The following is a 22,875-nucleotide window of genomic DNA, read 5'->3' on the forward strand; positions in this document are numbered from 1 at the left end:
GGTACCGGTGGCGGTCGTTGGTAACCCGGGCCTCGACCGATCCGGTATGGAAATTAGTTTTGTTGTCCGCATAATGATTTGGCATAGGTTTTTACGCCGGATGCCCTTCCTGACGCAACCCTGGTCGCCTCTACGACACACAGGGATATGGTACACCTATTCTAACCGGGGCATACACCGGGCCCAGTACAACTGGTGCTCATTTCGCCGACCTCGGAAGGATGGCAGGCTGAGTCAACCCCCCTGGTGTTTTCGACTTGGTTTATATATATTTTTATATATATATATATATATATATATATATATATATATATATATATATATATATATATATACATATATATATACATATATACATATATATATATATACATATTATATATATATATATATATATACATTATATATATATATATATATACATATATTAATTCAGTGTCCCAACGGGGCTTGAACTCAGGACCTCTTGGGTCCCAAGCCACTGCCCTTACCACTGCGCCAACACCAGGCTTTATATATATATATATATATATGTGTAAAAAAAAAAAAATAGTGTGACGACTTGCGCGTATGCGAACATTCATGACTGTGGGGTGAAGGATGAAGTCACGCGTGGCTTGGACACGTACGTGTGAGAGGGCGCGACAATCTCTAAGCCGGCTATTGTACCAAAAGGGAAACACAATCTTCGGTGCATAGATGGGGGTTCATTGGTGAGTTGGAAAGTGATCAAGCAAAGATTGAATTCATGAATCAGTTTATTAAAAGTAAAGATAATGAACAACTGTATGACAACTCGTATACCATCGGTGATGGTATATCAGGTCAGGTCAGGTATGGGAGCATGTGCCAGAACAGCGCGTCGCTGCGTCCACTTTCCGCCGGTACTCCAGGGGCCTCCGTCTGGCCATCCCTCAGGCAGATGCCAGGCCCATCCCCATCTCCTTGAGATGATGGTCAACCTGCTGCAACCACGAGGCATGTGGTCGGCCCACTGGCCTCCTCCACTCATGAGACTCCCTCGCTGAGAGAAACTGGTGAGCAGGATCAGCGTCAGGAAAACGAGCCACATGTCCATACAGCCGCAACTGACGCTCACGGACAATGCAGGTAACAAATCTCATCCGAGTTTCTCTCAGCAACCGCTCGTTGGACACAAAATCCGACCAGCGATAGCGAAGGATTCTCCGAAGAGACCTGGTACCAAAGGAATTAAGTCTCCGTCTCAGATCCTTGGTCAGAGTCCAAGTCTCGCATCCATAGAGCAAGACTGGAAACACCAAGGACCTGAAGACTCGGACTTTCGTCCTCCCGCACAGGTACCGGCAGCGCCACACCCCATGATCCAGTGAATCCATGAATCCCCAGGCCCGACCCAGACGTCTATTGACCTCTGACTCGCAGCCAGCAGAGACATGAATATCACTGCCAAGGTAAGTGAATCTCTCCACGACCTCAACATCCTCACCACAAACAGACACAGACAGGACAGCAGCATCCAAGATGTCACCGAAAGCCTGGATCTTAGTTTTGACCCAAGAAACCCGTAATCCCAACGGCTCCAACTCCTCATTCAGCACCTCGAGGGCCCCCAAAAGGATGTCTAAAGTCTCCGCAAAGATGACTGCATCATCTGCAAAGTCAAGGTCCGAGATCTTGACATTCCCAAATGATGCACCGCAGCTAGATCTCTCCGACATCCTCCCTAAAATCCAGTCCATATAAGTGCTGAAAAGTGTGGGGGCCAGTACACACCCCTGACGAACTCCAGTAACAACTGGAAATAAGTCAGAGATGGTACCACCACACTTCACAGCACTCTCAGTACCAGAGTAGAGTTCAGACATCAGATCGATCAGTTTTGGTGGCACCCCACGAAGACCAAGAATCCTCCAGAGGACATCCCGATTCACTGAATCAAACGCTTTACAGAGATCAACATAGGCTGCAAGCAGCCCCTGCCGAAACTCTCGTCTGCGTTCGGTGAGGACACGAAGGGCAAGGATACGGTCAACCGTTGACCTCTTTGGTGTAAAGCCTGACTGCGCTGGACGCTGGTGCTCAAGCAGATGGTGGCGAACCCTATCAAGAATTATCTGAGCAAAGACTTTGCCCGGCACTGAGAGCAGCGTCACCCCTCGGTAGTTGTTGCAGTCTTGGCGATCACCCTTCCCTTTCCAGAGAGGGACAACAAGGCCCCTCTTCCAGTCAGTTGGGATGATGCCTGTGTTCCAGGCAGAGCACAAAACTGCATGCAACGACACGAGTGCAGCATTTCCACCAGCCTTGAGAAGTTCAGCATGGATGCCACAGATCCCTGGAGCTTTGCCCCGTTTCAACTGGTTCACCACAGCCCGTGTTTCCACAAGCGAAGGTGGACCACAGTTGATTCGAGGGTCAGCAACAGGGATTGTAACACCCCTGACGTCCAACTCAACAGCTGGGGGATCAGCCTGGTACAACCACTCAAAGTAACCGGCCCAGCGGGCCTTCACTTCAGACTCCTCTGTCAAGAGCCTACCACTCTCTGCTCGAACTGCAATGCTCCGAGGGATGGGCTTGGATGAAGGCAATGTGCGAATTCCCCTGTAAGCGGGACGAGAATCACCTGTCCACAGGTGATGCTTTCCCCCCTCTCAGATTCCTCGCACATAGGCCTCCTTGTCCACCGTCAGTGCACGTACAGTTTTACGCCTCAGCTCTCTGAACAGCTCAGCTCTGCCATTCAGCCTGGCCCTGCGACTCTGGTCAATGGTATCCAGTGTCCCTTGAGAGACAAAATTCTTCTTTGCCCTGCGGTGAGCTCCAAGACATCCACCGGCAACATCAAGGACGGTGGTCTTGAAGGCACTCCACAACTCTTCAGGACCCCCCAAAGCACCCAGACCCCCCAAGTGTCCACTCAGCCTGTCCGCAAACTCCTTAGCTACTCTCTCATCCCTGAGCTTGCCAACATCCAGCCTAGGCTGGGATGGTACCATTCTCCAGGATTTAAGGTGCAGCTTTAGAGTTGCTACAACAAGCCTGTGGTCACTATTGAGGAACTGAGCACTCCGGTAGACCCTGCAGTTCTGGATCATCCTCCAATGACCGTCAATGAGGACATGGTCAATCTCCTTTGCTACACCGCCAGCGTTGGAATACCAAGTCCAGCGATGAGCTTGTGGGTGCTGAAACCATGAACCAGCCACCCTAAGTCCATGACTTCTTGCAAAGTGAAGGAACTTAGTGCTATTCTGGTTCATAGTTCCTGACCCATGGGGACCAACATACACCTCATAACCATCCCTACCAGTTCCAGTTGATGCATTGAAATCCCCCAAGACTAGAAGTGTATCTCGTCTGGGGCACTGATCAACCACAGACTCGAGCGTGGCGTAGAATGCATCCTTCACGGTGAGATCACTCGCCTCAGTCGGAGCATAAACAGAGACCACCATGGTATATCACCATCGACAAATGTGGAATGAATTGCTGTTGGAATTCATTCATTGGAATGAATGTAGAATGAGTTTTCATATGGAATGAAAACTCATATACAAATCGACAAATTACATGACACACAGTCATCGTGGTGATGACTACCACTCAATGCCTATGTGTAAGTGAGTGCAGTGATGTACAAAACAAGTCAATATAAAACCACTAGCGACACCCGTGCACATGCACGGGATAGCAGTACAACATAGCTGGTAGCAGACGACAGACCGTACACGGGGAATGACAAAAATACGCATTGTGCAAAATGCAAGTGGTACTATGGAACGCCAAGACTTCCCAAACATTGTCGGCATGTCCGCAAAGTGCCACAGCAATTTCATCGGGATCGTGTGACGGCGAGCCGAGTTTTTAGTGTGCAAGCTTGGTATTATAATAGAGATGATCGGACTTCAACACGAAGTTTGATCGATCCTTTACTCCTTTGCCAGACTGCATTGCGCAGCCTGCCTACCTCTTCAGATGCATGTGGGACAGCACGCTGACTGAGCTGAACGCAGCACAGTTATAAGGGACATTTTCACAAAAGCGGGTCAGGTAACGGTAAAGACTGTCCGAGAATTTTTATCAAGCATATATTGCCCAGTCAGTGCAGAGGCCTTATGTTGATCCTGCGTTGCTGACATCATTTGAACATTTTTCTAGGCCTTATAAGGGGTTCAAGCACTATTTCGAGAATGTCAAAGAAAGTTGATTTTTGAGTTTGTTCTTTACCGTTACCTGACCCGCTTTTGTGAAAATGTCCCATAAATAGCCTATCACTGGCGGTGTAAACCAATGAGCGAGCATCACGATTCCATGAAATCTGGCTTCTCACGAGGCAGCAGTTCCATGTGACAAGTTAGGCGTGGTAATTTACTTGAGTTTCTATTTCGCGGGAACGGACAACATCTGACGACTTAGACATGACATCTTACAGACTTTATTCAAAGGGATTTAACATTAGATAAATTCGGGACTTTTTGACGCTGCCGACGAGTTACACGCTGCCGACTTACGCGTAGTCTACTGTATGTATGTATATATATATATATATATATATATATATATATATATATATATATATATATATATATATATATATATATATATATATATATATATATATATATATATATATATATATATATATATATATATATATATATATCTGAAGAAAACTTTTCTCTACAGTACTTCATTTGCTGAGATTGCTTTCAATGTGAGTTTTTTTTTTTTTGTTAGTCGCTTGCATAACAGCCAACACAGTTTCCAAAGTGCACGTGACAACGAATAATGGATCGATAACTGTCTCCGGCTGCATGCCTAATGGGATAAGGGCACAGTAAAAATAAATAAAATAGATAAATAATGGCATTAAAAAATTTTTTTGCTGTTCTTTATTGTTTTACTGAGCTCCCTTACAAGGACGGAAATTCAATGCAGTACGAGGCCATTATGCCCATCAATCCTGTGCAATAGTTGCTAGCTACTGGTTGTCTGTCTACACTATCATTTTGAAATGCTGAGCAAACAAGGAAGCAGCACGTACCATTTTCAAAGTCTTTTGTACGACTTGGTCGGGTTCAAACAGCTGAGCTCCCAAACTCAGAGTGGGTGATCTTACGATTACGCCACCGAGTCTGTTGTATCGACGTTTAATAAGTTGATTCATCAGCTTACAGTGGGATGACAGGATGGCCTTGATGAACGCACACTCCCCTCTAAGCTGCCTAACCTGGCTTTGAATCCCGACACAGATACAAACTATCAATCAGGTGTTTTACAGGCAAGGCGATTCATCAATATGTGCGTCATCACTCGGATGGGCGTTAACCAGGCGTCCTGTCTGCCAGCATTTGTTAGTGGATGTCAAAGATCCCACGGTGTCCTTTGCGAAGAGTAGGTGAGCTATCGCCAGCACAATGGGACAAATTCCAAATTCCTGCCCAAACCAGCAGAGGGCATTTAATCAGCAGTACAGCCACACCCTCAGCCAATGATGCCAACCCGCAGCCTTGTGCTGCTGACTAACAAAGAATTTCGAAGATCAGGTCACGGTGGCATAATGATTCAAAAGAACTAGATTCAAATTTTTTATTTTTTTTTAATCAACAGTTTAACAAATGAAAAGTATTGTGATGAAAAACAAAGGTGTACTTTGCCCAAGAAATGTAGAAGTATGCAGGTGTGGAGGGTAACCTCACACCACACAAAGCAAAGATAAATTGAGTCATCATTTGCATAAATCAACTTATGGGAATTTGAGGGGGAGGGTGGGGGTGGTGGGTCGTGGTGGTTTTTTTGTAAACCATGCAGATTTTGCAAAAGCCACACATTTCCACATTTCTATTACTATTATATCATGAAGAGCAAAGGCAACATGAGTAACCTAATCACAGCACAAAACCTTACCCGATGTAATTCTTCTTTCAGATCTTCTTCAGTTTGTTCCACTTCTGTAAAAAATAAAAACAAAATGCTCAAAAATTAAAATCCCTTCTTTGTTTTAAAGTTTTTAAAAATTCCATCAGCTTAGAAGAAGACATATCTATTTTCAAGGGTGATTGAATACGTATAATCAATGGCACATGGACAAAAGAGAGGAACTGAGAAAGCAGAAGAAACAGTAAATGCAAGTTCACGAGAGTGAGGGTTATCATTTTTTTTTTTTTTAAATAACGAGGATTAAAAACAAAATGTCACAACCGACTGACCTGAATAATCTACAATGTGTGTGGGTACTTTCTCAAGCGTAACCTCGGCTGGAATCGTTACTTCCTCAGCACAAGCTGGAACCTGCAAGTTACAAAAGCTGCTCAAAGTACTCAGCAACAGACAAGAACAATGATAAAATATTAAAAAAAAAAAACTTTCAAAAATCGGACACGAACAGACATGTTTCAGAAATGAGACGATTGCACAGGGGATGAAAACAATCCGGGATGTGGGATAAATTAGGTAGCTGTGGGGGAGTTGTAAAAAAAAAAAAAACTCCAGTCCTGGGTTCGTTTATGCAAAGGTATTCTCGGCACAGTTGAATGGTGTCTGAGCTATTACGTTTCCCAAGAGGCATGACTTCAACAACCATCTAAATGCAAACAAACCCAGTGCAAAACCAGGAATTTTGGCTTTTCCCAGGAATACTGTATTAAGGTTCATCTAGATTTCAAAGTAGCAGAGTTTCTCTGTCCATAACGCTTCATTCTAAAGAATTCCTGCTGCCACAGAATAATACAAGCGATACCGTTGGAAAGGTGATACTCGATTTACTTGGTTGGAAAGCTCATAAATCGGTTTACTCAGAACAAACATTAGTTTGTTCAATCACAAACCTGCCCATTTTAAAAGCCTGTGTTACAGGGATTCAGGAAGAAGTGGGACGAGCTTTTATGTTGCGGTTCCAACGGTAACATTACATTTATTATTCTATGACAGCAGGAACCCTTTACAAGGACACTGGAGGAGCACATAGAAGCAAATTTCATAATACTTCTCGAACCAAGATAAAAACATATCAAAGGACACGGAAGGCGCACACAAAACAACAATTAAGTCTTATTTTTATGAAGTGTCAATGATGTGTAAAGCTGGCAGGATAGCCAAAAGTTATGCACACTCACGTTTGAGCTGTCTGGCATAGGTTTGAATCTCGTCCCAGATATAAACTGTCACCCTGATGTACCGCATGCAGGATGATGAAGCAATTTGCATGCTTTGCATCAGTTGGACGTTAAGCCAGAAGACCCGTCTGCCAGCACCGGTTATTGGTGGAACAAAAAGATCCCACCGTGCCTTTTGTGAAGAATTGGAGACTCATCACCGTCACCATGATTAAGTTACAAATTCCTGCCTAAACTGCAGTCTTCTTGCATATCCCTTGACACCAGGTTTGAATGCTTGCTATCTTAAAGTGTGGTTGCTGTACAGGCTGCAACGTCGACAGCATAAAATTTATCATGTTGTTTGCATGTTTCATGTGAAGAGCCATCTTCAATTATGAAGGGCAACCGTAAAAATGATGTGCCAGTGTCCGATTCTTCGTATAACCTTTTAATGTCAAAATCATTGTAAATCAATGAAGAACACTGAATCGTTGAAAAAGAATCATCTGCACAATGTCATTTTAAGCGACTTCTCAAAGTAAGAAATTGCACATTACGACCTTCACTACACAATCCCTGCATTTATATCTCATCTATCGACTCTTCATGTTGCAATAACATCGCGGGACAGGATAATGAACTTCATTGAGAAGCTGGAATGCAAAGGCCTGATAATATAATCTTGCGATTTGCTAAAGCGCAATATTTGCTTGAAGTCAGTGTTGGAACAAAATTGGCAATGAAGAACAGGGCTGATAGGACAACTCAGAGGTAAGGTTTTGAGCTCTGCAGTCTGGGTTCAGTTCCAGACGCGACTCAAAACTCTCATCCACGTGATAGGTTTCTCAACTGAAGATTGACATAGGTGTGATACCCACCGTGGGAATCAAAGTAATGCTGACATTTTAAGGAGTTCACCCTTCGTCAGAGCCCTCTTTCATTCAGATGACCACTTGCTACCAATCGCTCGAACTGAAGGTTGTTAGCGGGAATTTTGATTTGTATTTTTTTGCTTTAGAGGAATGAGCCTCATGAAAGAGCAAGGTAGAACTGCCAGTGGGACGAACGTCAAGGGAATGAAAGAACAGGAAATGATGAAAGGGAGGAGGAGAGGAAACACTGAAACTCGCAAGTAAGATGGTTGGGTTCGGAAAGGTTAATGGGAGTAATAAAGATCATTGGTCAGAATTATGGATAATAATGGATAACTTGCACTGCTTGCTTGAGGCCCTGAAGGGAGGAGCAAGAGAGAACCACCTTACAAAGTCTGTTCTGAGGAAGAGAAGTGAAGAATTAAAAGTTGAGGTGTGCAGGGAGCCTGGATTTTGGAAGCCTAACCAGGAAGGAGTTACTGGAAGAACTTGTGCATAATGGAGTAGATAGGTAGGATTGGAAGATGTAGAGCAGAGGGAATAATGTTGGAGGATAGAAGGTAGAAAACAGAGAGACCACTGACCTACCTGCAATGTGAGAGAAACAGACCCCTGTGCTTCGGACTCATCAAGGGAGGTTCCAATAATTTTGAAGAGACAGAGAGAGACAGAGACAGAGACAGAGACAGAGACAGAGACAGAGACAGAGACAGAGACAGAGACAGAGACAGAGACAGAGACAGAGACAGAGACAGAGACAGAGACAGAGACAGAGACAGAGACAGAGACAGAGACAGAGAGAGAGAGAGAGAGAGAGAGAGAGAGAGAGAGAGAGAGAGAGAGAGAGAGAGAGAGAGAGACAGAGAGAGACACAGACAGAGAGAGAGAGAGAGAGAGAGAGAGAGAGAGAGAGAGAGAGAGAGAGAGAGAGAGAGAGAGAGAGAGAGAGAGAGAGAGAGAGACTGCTGTGGCACCAGTGCCGAGCAGAGTACTAGTTTCAGCTATAGAGAAGGGCCTTGTTTTAGACTTTTGAGTATAGTCTGTGGCTGGTTTTGGAGGCCAGCTTTGTTATGTCATAACTAATAATGTCATCTATAAATTCGAGAGACCAAACCTCTTCCAGAGTATAACTCAGAAAATAGATCGGTGGATTTGTTGGAAGATTATTCTGGAGTGATAGAGTGAGAGTTTTAAGGATTGAAGGACTTTTTCCATTTATCGGACCAGAGTCTCATCATTTCCAGATCAGCACAGAGAGGGAGAGAAAGAAAGATTACGCAACTTCTGTCTGCACAGGGTTGGGAAACTGTACGACACAAGGTGGAGTCATCTGCAAAGGACGAGAGGGTTTTCCAGAGCATTGAGGATATATATATATAGATATAGATATAGATATAGATATAGATATAGATATAGATATAGATATAGATATATATATATATATATATAGATATAGATATAGATATAGATATAGATATAGATATATATATATATATATATATATATATATATATATATATATATATATATGCCTGGTGTGTTGGCGCAGTGGTTAGGGCAGTGGCTTGGGATCCAAATGGTCCTGAGTTCAAGCCCCGTTGGGCCACTGAATTAATACACCAGGGGGTTGACTCAGCCTGTCATCCTTCCAAGGTCGGCGAAATGAGTACCAGTGTACTGGGCCGGTGTATACCCCGGTTAAAATAGGTGCACCGTATCCCTGTGTCGTAAGAGGCGACCAGGGTTGTGTCAGGAAGGGCATCCGGCGTAAAACATGTGCCAAATCACTATGCGGATCATACGGATGATCCGCTGTGGCGACCCCGAACGGGAGCAGCCGAAAGAAGAAGATATATATATATATATATATATATATATATATATATATATATATATATATATATATATATATATATATATATATATATATATATATATATATCTGAGGAACAAGACTGGGACAAAAACAATGCCTTGGGGAACTGCAGCCTGCACTCGAGAGAAGGGAGGAGAGGGTTCCATCGATGGCAACACTCTGATTGCGTGAGTGGAGCAAGTCAGAAAACCAGGAATGAAGGCGGCTCTCTTCGCCACAAGCTGACTGGTGCTAATCAAATGGATTTGACTGAACTAAATCAAATCCCGTCAATCCCTTCCACAACCCTGGTACATTATCTTTTCAGCAAAACTCAACGATAAGAATAATAATTCATCATTCATCCACGTGCAGCAACTGACTACTGGTTTCCATCATTGCTGGTCATATGGTTGTGTAGCTGATGTACTGCCTGCTGTGGGTTAAAGCAGGAATTTGAAATGTGGCCAGGATGCAAGGGATATCTCGCCTCCTCTTCAGGAAAAACACCAAGGGATCTTCAATGTCCACCAATGATCGGTGGTGGCAGGCAGCTCCTCCAGCTAAATGTCCTTCTGATGGAAGGGGCACACATTAGTGCATCACTCTGCATGCAAACCATGAAGTGTCGAGATTGAACACCAGGCAAGACAGCTCAGAAGCGAGTGTGCAGTTGGACGCTATCTTTCCTGTTCTGAGAATAATTAAAGTGTAATTTTAACCAAAGAACTTGCTCGCCAAGCATTTGCTGCACAAATGTCTTTAAAAACATTCAAAACATAATTTTTGTCCAAAATCTTACAAATGCTAAAATCTACGAGACTAACTAGAGTATTAAATATAGGTCACTGCAAAAAGTGGCTGAACCCCTGTTTTACCGAGATGGTAGTTTTGTGAAAACACTGGCTCTAATCAACATTTATTACCAACGCAAATGTTGGTGAATTTGTTTGGTTCTTTTATTTAACATCAGATGAACTCTTTCACAAAGAGCTGGCGACTAGGAAACGGAAGCACTTACCTCGCTCGAAAACTCTTCATTCACAAGAGTCATTATTATTGATGTTTTTCCCACTTGAGCTGGAACACACAAATGAACACTGATCAAAATAAAAATCCCATCAATCAAAATACATACGGTACACTACATACATAATACATTACACATACATACATAACTATAAGGGTACATGGTACAGAGCACACCTCTGCCATGCAATGTCTGATCCTGTCGAACAAATCAGGCCCAATAATTTTTTGAAATATAATGCTACATATCATTTTTGGTCCCATGTTTCAATAGTGAAGAATTACTTTGAAAATTAAGAAAATTCTCATGTCCGGATCTGCATTCGGATCTTCACCAAAATCAAATCAATTAGTCCTTGTCATACTCCCAAACTTTCCACCAAGTTTTGTCCGAAACCGTCCATAACTTTTTCAGATATTGTGCTGTATATCATTGCAGCACGATCTGTCAGTGGTAAGGAATCACATAAAAAATTATTGGATCCTGATGCGGATTCAGATTCGGATCTTCACTAAAATTGAAGCAATTCATCCTTGTCACACACCGAACCTGCCCACCAAATTTTATTCAAATCCGTCTCCAGCTTTTTGAGATATCCCACACACAAACAAATAAAAAAGAAAGATTTCATGCACAGCATGACACTTCTGAAATCCATGAAACAAATTTGACCGTAAAAATAATTGGTGGTTGAATTCAATGACCAAATACGCAACTCCTCTTCAAATTTCAATTCAATCGGGTGAAAATTGACTATTTTAGAAATTCGACCTATGTCGACTTTTTGGCCTATGTTAGCCTCAAAAATACTTGTTCGTTAAATTCCGTGACCTGACATGCAAATCTTCTTCAACTTTCAAGCCAATCAGATGAAAATTAAGGATTTTAGAAATCTCACCTAAGTTGTTGACCTTTGGCCTATGTCGACCTTTTGGCCCACGTTGACCGCAAAAATAATTGGTGGCTGAATTCAGTGACATGATATGCAAATCCTCTTTAAATTTAAAGTCAATGGGATGAAAATTGAGGATTTTAGAAATCCCACCAAAGTTGTTGAACTTTCGCCTGTGTTGACCTCAAAAATAATTGGCTGGTGGAATTCAGAAACCTGAAATATAAATCCATTTTAATTTCAAGTCAATCGAATGAAAATTGAGGATTTTAGAAATCTCGCCTAAGTTGTTGACCTTTGGCCTATGTCGACCTTTTGGCCCACGTTGACCGCAAAAATAATTGGTGGTTGAATCAAATGACCAAATTTGCAACTCCTCTTCAAATTTCAAGTCAATCGGATGGAAATTGAGGACTTCAGAAATTTGACAAAGTTGTTGACCTTTGGCCTATGTTGACCTTTTGACCTCAAAAACAATAGGCTTCTTGCTTATGACGAACTGTACCATGTGGTGAAGTTTCGTGAACATTGGTTTGAAATTGTGACCTGTAGGTGATAAACATACAAACAAGCCGGTAGGCGGACATGGGTAGTCGCCGACCTAATAGAACCTGACGTGATGGGCCCATTCGATGGGGAATGACCTGAGGATTAAGCACAAGAAAATTCATGATTCAAGCTTCAAGGGTTGATGCTGCAGATTGTTTTTTCGTTAAAATACCCTCACATTGAGGTTTTTCGGCCGTTGCTAGGCAACAGAGGTGTCCATAGCAACGGTTCTTTCTCACACATAACTAGGACATACCATGAACCTACCATACCAGTTTCATGTATATCTGACTCATCGTCTCTGAGATACAACGAACTTCGTTTTTTTATTGTTTTCGACCAGGGTTCCTTCAAAGTCTATCTTCTCCGACAGTTTTCATAGGATCCGGCTGGAAATTTTTGACAATATGGCTGAATGTACTGCCCACAGTCGCTCGTGGCCTGATTTTTGAAAAAAATAAACTTTTTTTTATGATTTTTCAAAAATTTCAAAGTCCCGTTGCTAGGCAACGGTGGTGTCCATAGCAACGTTTCTCATTTGCACACAACTAGGTCATGGTACCAAGTTTCATCGAAATCGCCATTGTATTAACGGAGCACTGGACCGAACAGACAGACAGACAAACAAACATATCGACGGAAAAACTGATAATAAGGGTAGAACAAATTTCAAAAAAAAAAATTTTTTTTTTAAACATTTTTTTTTTCGACTGGATCGACTACCCAACAAGAAAAAGACGTCTTGCAGAGCACGATATGTGCAAAATCCACGCCCTCTCCTAAGGTTGCCATGGATACATCAAATTGTCCATTTCAATAAGATTAAAATTGGCAATCCTGATCAAAGCTCAAGTCAATCGGATCAAAATTGATTATTTTTCAGACTGAAATAGATTTTAGATGATTGTCGTTGAGTTGAACTTTGACCTTTTAATCTCAAAAATAGTTGGTGTCTCAATTCAGTAATGCACTATATGCAATTACTGTTTAATTTTCAAGTCAATTGGATGAAAAATGATGATTTTAGAAATCTGACCTCAACATGACGTTTGACCTTGGATCTCAAAATCAACAGGCTTCTCAGTTGAGACAACCTCTACAACTTGGTAAGATTTCACAATTATCGGTTTGGAATTGTGACCTGTAGCTGATTGACAAACAAACAGACAGAAAAACAAAATCGACTAACCGTTATACTTGAAAAATCTTCGATTTTGCAAGGAACAAACAGAGACAGACAGAATAACACACAAGACCAACCAATATACTTCAAAAACTGATTTTTATAAATAACAAACAAACAGACGTGAAAACAACCTCCTTGCACCTTCAGTAGCGGAGGTAATGAATACAACTTTCAAAGTCTTGCAGGAATTCAATGGCAATCCAAAATATTAATTTCAAAGGTTCAAAACAAAGCAACATCACATCACATATGTGTGTGTGTGTGTGTGTGTGTGTGTGTGTGTGTGTGTGTGTGTGTGTGTGTGTGTGTGTGTGTGTGTGTGTGTGTGTGTGTGTGTGTATGTGTATGTGTATGTGTATGTGTATGTGTATATATATATATATATATAGATATATATATATAGATATATATATAGATATATATATATATATATATCTATATATATATATATATATCTATATATATATATATATATATATAGTTACGAATCTGGAAATCATGCGCACTCAACATTCAGGTCCCAAAGTTAGTTATACCGGTAAGTATGTGTGTAGTCAGGACCCCGTCCTTTTGTTTAGCGAGAGGATTAAATGTGTGCGTTGTGACGTCTTTGGTTAGGTTTTACATCCAACGAACCCTCCAACAAGCCATCTAACAACAAACAACCATCCAATCTGCATGACCCAACCTGTCCATCACGCGCCATCACCACCCATTGGCTGCTCGTACGTTGACTTGCCGAGAGGGGGGGCCTCGGCTCATAGTTCTTGTATGGCTTTTCAGCGTTGACCCTGTTACTCTTCGCGAGCGAAGTCAAGTGGAAGAATAAATGGGGTCTCCGAACAGGGGCCATGGCTCCGCCCCGGTGGGGTGCAGCCATGGGCCAATGAGGGACGGACAGCAAGATGATTCTCACCAAGGCCCCTCCCCGTGTGGGAGGAGATATAAATCCCCGAGCAGACTCGGAGGTCGGTTGTCGGTGGCGTTGGCGCTGCACTGGGAGATCTGGAGTGCTTGAGCGGTTGCAAGTTGGTTGACAGTGGTTGGGCTGGAGAGTGAGTGGGCCAGCCTGTTCGTGGAACTTTGGTGGGTCCCGTCCGCGACCCTGATCTCTGCCCCGGAGCTCCGATTGCTCCACGCGGCTGCCGCCACGAGCCCCGAGTCCCACACGTGTGGCTGGGACCTTCGACAACCCACAGGTGCCCATCCGAACTCTGACCCCCAGCTCGTCTCTCTCATCGGCTGGAGGGTCCAATAAAAACTCCGGGGTTTCTTTTCTTTTTCTGTGTGTGACTGCATGTGGGCCCGTCCATAAGTGGAATTGTTTACGTGTTTATTTCATCATTGTAAATACTGCATTGCATATTTACGATAAGTCTCGCCTCTTCTGTCTTTTGATTTTATTGTAAATAAATGATGAAAAATGTTCCCAGCTCGTTTCGGTCCTTTCTTTATTTGGTCCAGCATGGTCCAGGTCTGAGTTCAGACGGGGTTTCATCCCTGATAATCCGTTAATCCTAGCCAGCATGGCTTTGGCAGTTTCTGCTCGGCTGCAACCGAGCCGGAGTTGGTAGTCACTAGTTAGAACTCTACCGCAGTCGGTAGAGTGACCCGGTTCGAGAAAGACGTGCCGAGGGCGTGAATCCCTGGTAGCCAAGACTGCATGGTTATTTAGGTATATTGGGATCCAGACAATTAACCCTACGCCATGCGGTCGAGATATTGGCATTTCACGGTGGATTAATCGACCCGCTGGCTTCGGAGTTATCCAGAGCGACGGCATACAATTCCGGGGAGTCTGGTGGAGACGACGCAATTTTCCACACGTAACGGTCATTCTTGCCACCGACCCCAGGCCCACAACAAAATATATATATATATATATATATATATATATATATATATATATATATATATATATATATATATATATATATATATATATATATATATATATATATACAGAGATGCCAACTTTTGGAAATCAGAATTAGGGAGGATTTTCAACTGACACCAAATAATGTGCGCGAAGCGCACATCTCGAGCGCGGAGCACTCGACCCTTGCGGCGGGGTCCAGGGCCCGCCTTAGGGCCCTGGAAGCTCTGGGGTTCTAGACGCTCTCTCGTGCCCTCTGAGCCCTATTTTGGAGCATTTAACATGTTAAGAATTCCCACTTTTTGAACAAAAAAAGGGGAAAATTGTGCACTTTTTAATGTTACATGTATGTTAATATTAGTAAGTTAGGGGACAATCAAAGATTAACAAAAAGCACAAAAGAAGCAATATTTTTCTTACCTTACTGGCTGGTACTACTGCTGCTTGCTTTTTCCATGGCAGCTTTGCTGAGTGACAGCTGTGTGGCTCTTTTAGCCCTTCTGATTATGTCTTTGCTGTATTCTCTCTGGTAGCAAGGGGTGCTATGAGCTAGTTTTTCAATTAAGAGAGCTTCCAGGGTTTTGACACTCAAATTGGGACGAAATTCAGTATGATTCTTCCGTACAAGACTGAGTGCCCGCTCACATGATGCGTTCGAATGAGGAATGACCAAGATTCCCTTCATCACTTTGCTCAAATTAGGATACTTCTTGGCACCAGTGCAGGGATCTGTGAGCTGTGAAATCTGATGCCACTGCTCATCCACTCTCACTGTCTCAGTAGCAATTGTAGCTATGGAGGCGTCTGCCTGGTAGTGAGCGAATTCACTCTCAAGACTGTCTATGTCACTATCACCGCCACTGAACAGACAGGGGAATTTCTTGATGAAAAACTCAACACAGTCAAACCCCACTTCTTGGTGTAGCTTAACATCCAGCACCTGAGCATGCTTGGCTAATTCATCATCTGGCGGCCAGGTTTTGAAGATGTAATTGCAGGCTTTCACATAATATGAGCGAACTGCACTGAAGAAACCTTGGATGTCTGACCCACTCAGAGTGAAGGTGGATTTCTTGAGACTCCTTTGTTCCCTTATATACAGTTTGGCATCGTTCCCAATCATGAGGTCCTCATCATTCTTCTGATGATTTCTGTCAGAGAAGGGTACATTTACCAGAGGAACCGATGACACCGATGGTTTCAAAAACCGTACGAAGATATCTTTCAGAAGACCATTCAATTCTCCGTGCAGGAGATGAATACAGGGTTCGTCTCTTTGGAGCAGAAGATTCCCCTTCTCAAAAAGCTTGTTAGCATATCGAAGGAAGAAACAATAGAGTTTTGTTTGTGGAGACAAGAACATCCTGTTGACACGTTTTTCTCTAGATTCCTGCACAGTGTTTGAGGAAGATGCGCTTTTAGTTGTAGAACTCGTAGTACACTTAGCCGCAGGGCGATCACACTTGCGTTTACTGCCAGCAGAAGAGGTCAGACTCGTAGTACCAGATCCAATTTTACGTTTGAGTAGAGAGCTTGAGGTAGGTGCAGCCAAGGAAGAAGACCTCCGATTCGAAGGTTTTGCTGAGCTTCTATCAAGTGATTTGGCAAAAGCAGAACTTAACTTGGGTCCTTCTTTGCCTGTAGATGGGACTATCACAGTCTTTCTCGACTCTGAAGGGATCTGCTTTGTAGATGAACGTGATGAAGGGCCGGTGATGCTACCTGCTCTCAGCATTGGTTTTGGTGCTGTCCCTGCTGTCTTCTTCGCAGCAGATACTGCAGTGGTAGTGGTGAATGCTGCTCCACTAGTGCTTGATCCTGCAGTGCCAGCACTGGCAGTAGATACAGTGCCGTCCTTCTTGCTCGTTGTTAGAGTCTTGGCTACAGTTGGTTGCATTTTTCTTCGTACTTCTTCTTTGAAGAAGAGGCGAAGTGGCTCCCACTGTTCAATCAGCCTGTCTAGGCACTGACCAAGGGACAGCCACCTTGTTGCGACATGCTTCAGAATCTTGTGTGTCGGGGCATCACAGAGTTCTTGCAGTGCTTTCACTCCTTTGACGCGTTTACTACTTTTGTCCAAGTAGTAGTAAATATCGATGAGAAAGTCATCTAATTCAATGGGTAAGGCCTGAGCCGCCTTCTTGGCCGTATTGTGCATCATATGGGAAGGGCATCCCATGATGCAGCACTCTGGATTTTGTTTGTGGATATAAGCAGCGACTCCTTTGTGCTTGCCCACCATGACAGAGGCATTATCAGCACAAAAGGAAACACAATTTCCCCACGGAATTTTCCTGTCACTGAACTCATGATCAAGCAGTTTGAAAATGTTTTCTCCAGTGGAATCTTGTTTGCACGCAGGCAAACTTAGCAAACCTTGCTTCACAATCCCAGCACTGTTGTCATAGTACGAAATCAGGACAGGATATAGCTGGGCCTCACCACTGTCATTGCTACCGTCTGTAGCTAGGCTAAATGGAGCTAGTCTAGCAATATCGGCAATAGATGAAGCAGTAACATTTGACAACTCACCAATTACACTGGTCAACAACAAATTTGTTGTCTGCATTTTTTAAGCTGATTTAGGACGAATCTGATGCGCTGAATCCAAAACTCACATTAGTTTTGTTCAATCAGGTCAAGTTTTTGAGATATGGCCACATGTCGTTTTTTACATTTTTGTTCACATGTACGCATGTGTGGAGCATTTTAGAAGAAGTTGGTGGGGGTAAAATGTCATGTCAAATAATTGTTTTGATTGGAAATAATTATTTTAATGACAAGAAGTATTCAGGTACGATAGTTCTAGGTGATTATGTCGAAAAGGGATCAGTTTGAAGTCATAAAACCTCAAAATCTTCCAAAAATTGGTGAGGCAAAGCATAAAGTTCGTGGATCAAAACTAAAGTTAATGGGGCAGATTTTGTAATAATGTGATACAAAAAAGTTGTATTTCTTGAAATAACGAACTCTGAAGAATGTACAATACCTACATGCGCCAATTTATGACATGCGCTTCTGCTCAAGCTTGGAGTGCCACAGTACGAACCCAAAGATTGGAGACTGTTCATTGACAGCAGCAAGCGATCACTGAAATGTGTTCTGCTACACAACGGCAACCAGTTTGCCTCTGTACCCATCGCTCACTCGACTACACTGAAGGAGAAGTATGAAGCGGTGAAGTACGTGCTGGAGAAAATTGGTTATGATCAGCATAAGTGGTTTATTTGTGTTGACCTGAAGATGGTGAACTTTTTGTTGGGACAACAGTCTGGCTTCACCAAGTACCCTTGTTTTCTGTGCATGTGGGATAGTAGGGACCGTGCTCAGCATTACACGAAGAAGGACTGGCCTGTGCGGGAGGAATTGGTGCCATGCAAAGAAAGGAACGTCATCAACGACCCTCTGGTGGACAGAGACAGAATACTCTTCCCACCGCTGCACATCAAGCTCGGCTTAATCAAGCAGTTCACCAAGGCTCTGGACAAAGATGGTGACTGCTTCACTTACTTGTGCCAGGCTTTTCCAGGATTGACCATGGAGAAGTTGAAAGCTGGCATCTTTGATGGTTCTCAGATCCGTCAGCTCATCAGAGATCCAGAGTTCAAAAACTCAATGAACGAAGTGGAACTGGAAGCGTGGAAGACATTTGTTTTGGTAGTGAAGAACTTTCTTGGCAACAATAAGGCCAGAAACTACGCAGAACTTGTCAACAACATGCTGACTGCTTTCAGAAACCTGGGCTGCAACATGAGCATCAAGATGCACTACCTATTTTCACATATGAACCGGTTTCCTGAGAACCTGGGTTCAATGAGTGACGAGCAGGGAGAGAGATTCCATCAGGACATGAAGGAGATGGAGACCAGGTATCAGGGTCGCTGGGACGCAGTCATGATGGCTGACTACTGTTGGAATCTGAAGAGAGACCTCCCTGCCGCTGAACATTCCAGGAGTTCGAAGAAACGGAAGTTCAAGCCCTGAAGTTTGAACAGTGGTGACGCAACATGCAATTTACTTGTACTTACCTTTATCAATGCCCACCATTCAGATGACAGTAATCGATGTTTCTATCATGTAATCAATAAATGTTGTTGGCAAAACATTTTTTTTCTTAAAAACATGTTTAGGATGATATGTGTTGACAAAAATCAGCTGGTAATGCCACAAAAATGTAATTGATTTTGTCACAAGATCTGATTTTTTCAAATCAACTTTGCACAAAAACCTGACCTGATGTTGATGGATGCCAGAGAAACGGATGCCATTTCCTGATTCAGCAGTGCCAGAATACCCTAATTCACTTGTAGAAATCTAGACAACATTCAGAAAGTAAAAAATTGTTGACCAGTGTTCTTTTTTCTTCTTTGTTCTTGTTCTTTTTTTTTTCTTGCTTTTTTTTTTTTTTTTTTTTTTTTTTTTTTTTTTGTTCTTGCACATCTTGCACATCTTGCAAGTTTTTGTTCTTGCACATCCATACTTTGAAGCAACTTTTGAATCTGGAAAGGTCTTTTGAAATAGAGGTCCAGCATGATCTGAGACTGATATGGGCAAGTTATGTTCCACAATAAATCCACTAAAGAGAAGTTCCGCTCGGGTAACATCCTCTTCCTCGCTTGTCCCTTGTTTGGTGAAATAATTCAGAAGTGTACCGGTACTCGTGCTCGAAGATCTCTCCTTTGCAATGTCTGTGTGCCGTTTGCTTCCAACGTGCTTCCGAATATCATCGCGACCTCCGTGCTCAACTGAAATATCAACGCTGCATACTGTACAATACGCATGATGAATTCCTCTTTCAGACTTTCGAATACACGGGTATTGGAGACTGTATTCGGTCTTGCACTTCTGAGACCATTTCTTGGTCTTCGTAAGCTTCTTTTCTGCCATTTCGTAATCAACATCGAGGGCTTGAAGCATCGGTAACTTCGAAGTCGATGTTCCACAGCTGCAGCGCGACTCGTAGAACTCTAGCGGCTGTTAAACACCGCACGGTGGTCGCGACCGCCGGGCTGGTACGGGGCCCAGCTGCATGCAGTGAGCGTATCGCATGCATATACACTGTGCATACATACCGCATGCACTGTATTGCACACATACCGCATGCACTAAATCTCAGTGCATGATCGCATAAGCGAGATCCAGACCCAATGTTTCGCTGCTCCTCATTTGAATTTGCAATTTTTTACGTACAATTTGGTAGCAGCGAACGTTATGGAGTTACCACATGCTATACGTAGCAGACGATGCTTTTCATTCAATTCTCATACTAGTACATTCTGATTAGTGAACAGTGCAAAAATATCAAAATTTCGGGAGGATAAGGATAGTGATCGTAAGGGCGGGAGTTTGGGTGAATTTTCGGAAGCCTCCCGATGAAATCGGGAGGGTTGGCATTGCTGTATATATATATATATATAGTTGCGGCCATGGGTACCGAGACACCAACTTGTCACTCAGGGGGATTAATCCCCGGTTGTCCGAGGTAGAGCCTGACCTGGGGCCACCGCTCACAATTAACGTTGTGGAACGGTGAGTTGTTTTAAAACCACGATCGCCACCCAGTTAACCACGACTTCCAGTGTCCACTGTCTAATTATGCCGTTTAACTCGAGGTCACGTGGAAACCTGAGCGGGGAGCGTGCCCTCGGCAAAGCACCGATGTTATCTCGATTAGGTTTTAATTAGGGCGGCCAAGTATTTTAACCGCTGGTGCGTGCCGACTATTTTTGGTCAAATCTGTGGTAATTACCTCCCAGTCTATCTCGGTTCGGACAATGCTAGACCAATGGAAGGAAAGGACAAACACGGACAGGTTGGAAATCGACAAATGATTTATTAATAATAAAATAAATAAATAAAAAGAACATTTTATTTTCTGAGGTAAATAATTGAATGAATTCCAAAGCAATCGAAATGAATAATTACTCAAGCAAAATCAATCAAAATGCCAGGAAAGATACAAAGAGCAGATGCTCAAGGGGCTGTCACACCTTGACGTTTTAGCCAGCGTATGGCAAGGTATCAAAATGTATGTAAAACGCTGGCGTACGCTGAACTATTGATGTTTTTTTAAGTTTTGGGCATATAATAACGTGTTGGACGTATGCATAACGTGTTAGTAATGTACACAGAACGTTTTAATCACACATAGATAACTTATACCAACGAATGCTGAGCGTGTTGTCGGCGTTCACAACATATGCTCAACGATAGTCTAACTTATGCTTAGCGCGCGGCAGCGTATCACCGACGATCACGTGGCGTAGGCTATTAATAGGCTGCGGCTCGACGATGCAAATCATAACCGCACTAGACATCGAAGTGTGAAGCCGCTGTCACACCTTGACATTTTAGCCAGGGTATGCCGACGTATGAAAAATTTGCCAAACCAAGCTGGCACACATCAAATACGTTATGGGCAAGTTTTGTATATGTTAAGAGCACACTGGCATACGTTGTAGTACGCTGGCATGTTGTCATACGCCGAGAAATTTTCAGCATGTTGAAGATTTCTCGACGTATGACACGTTCCGCATACGATGGCATAAGTTGTCGGCACGCTACGCGATCGTTGACACACGTCGACACAGGTTACTTGTACTTTACTCATAAGTCGAAACACGTCAAGGTAATGGTTAGCGTCAGTGTTCCAGACTCCCTGTTTTTTTTTTTTTTTCTTTTTCTTCGGTATGACGGTGATGTTGACACTTCGATTTCTAGTGCGGTTACGATTTAAATTGTTGAGCGGCAGCCTATTAATTATATTATATTATAACCGCACTATAAATCGAAGTGTCAACATCACCGTCCAAGGGCGTAGCCAGAGGTCCAAAAGCGATGAGGTGAAAAGAGGTGAACTGTCCTATTTAGGTATTGTGATAGGAGTGGAGATAAGAGTATTCAGAGCACTGCCGAGTAGCTTTGATAGTTTACTCCCCAGGGATCTCAGATGACCAGAGGGCTCAGGCCAGATCATATTTCAGGTAATGAGCTACGAGGCAACTGCCTCGTTTGCCTCAGCCTGGCTACTCCCAAGCCATCACGCCGCAGGAAAAAAAAAACCAGGGAGTCTGGAACACTGACGCTAACCATTACCTTGACGTGTTTCGACTTATGAGTAACTTACAAGTAACGTGTGTCGACATGTGTCAACGATCGCGCAACGTGCCTGCAACTTATGGCCAAGCGTATGCGGAACATGCGAGTCATACGCTGGCATACGTCGAAAAATTTCAAGCATGGAAAATTTGTCTAACACCTCGGCATACTACGACTTTTGCCAGCGTGCTCTTAACGTATACAAACTTACCCATAACGTATTCGACGTGTGCCAGCGTTTTAGCCAAATTTTGCATACGTCAGGCATACGCTGGCTAAATCGTCAAGGTGTGACAGGGCCTTTATCGGGGGTTGACTTACAACTATACACAGACAAGGGTACTCAGCAGATCATTTGGGGGGGGGGGGGGAGGAGAGTCGTCTCGCTCAATAGAGTAGTCGTCCGTGAAGTGAAAACGTTCTGAAATGTGTGCG

The 22,875-nt window shown here is 43.2% G+C and overlaps 1 protein-coding gene across 4 annotated transcripts in view; it reads right to left on the reverse strand.

Annotated features, from left to right (window-relative positions):
• Positions 1-22,875, reverse strand: part of LOC147022175 (mitochondrial Rho GTPase 1-like) — a 105,762-nt gene that overhangs the window by 77,608 nt on the left and 5,279 nt on the right. For all 4 annotated transcript variants that reach the window (XM_085892829.1, XM_085892831.1, XM_085892830.1 and 1 more), the window contains 3 exons: positions 10,831-10,889; positions 6,195-6,276; positions 5,893-5,936 (listed from right to left, as the gene is read on the reverse strand). In XM_085892829.1, coding sequence (XP_085748955.1) covers positions 5,893-5,936; positions 6,195-6,276; positions 10,831-10,889 — 185 coding nt within the window. Of the gene's footprint in view, positions 1-5,892; positions 5,937-6,194; positions 6,277-10,830; positions 10,890-22,875 lie in introns of those variants that run through there.

The sequence above is a fragment of the Eptatretus burgeri genome, chromosome 8 (genome assembly GCF_056783735.1).
Source record: "Eptatretus burgeri isolate ZD-2024b chromosome 8, Ebu_testis_v1, whole genome shotgun sequence".
In the NCBI taxonomy this organism is placed as follows: domain Eukaryota; kingdom Metazoa; phylum Chordata; class Myxini; order Myxiniformes; family Myxinidae; genus Eptatretus; species Eptatretus burgeri.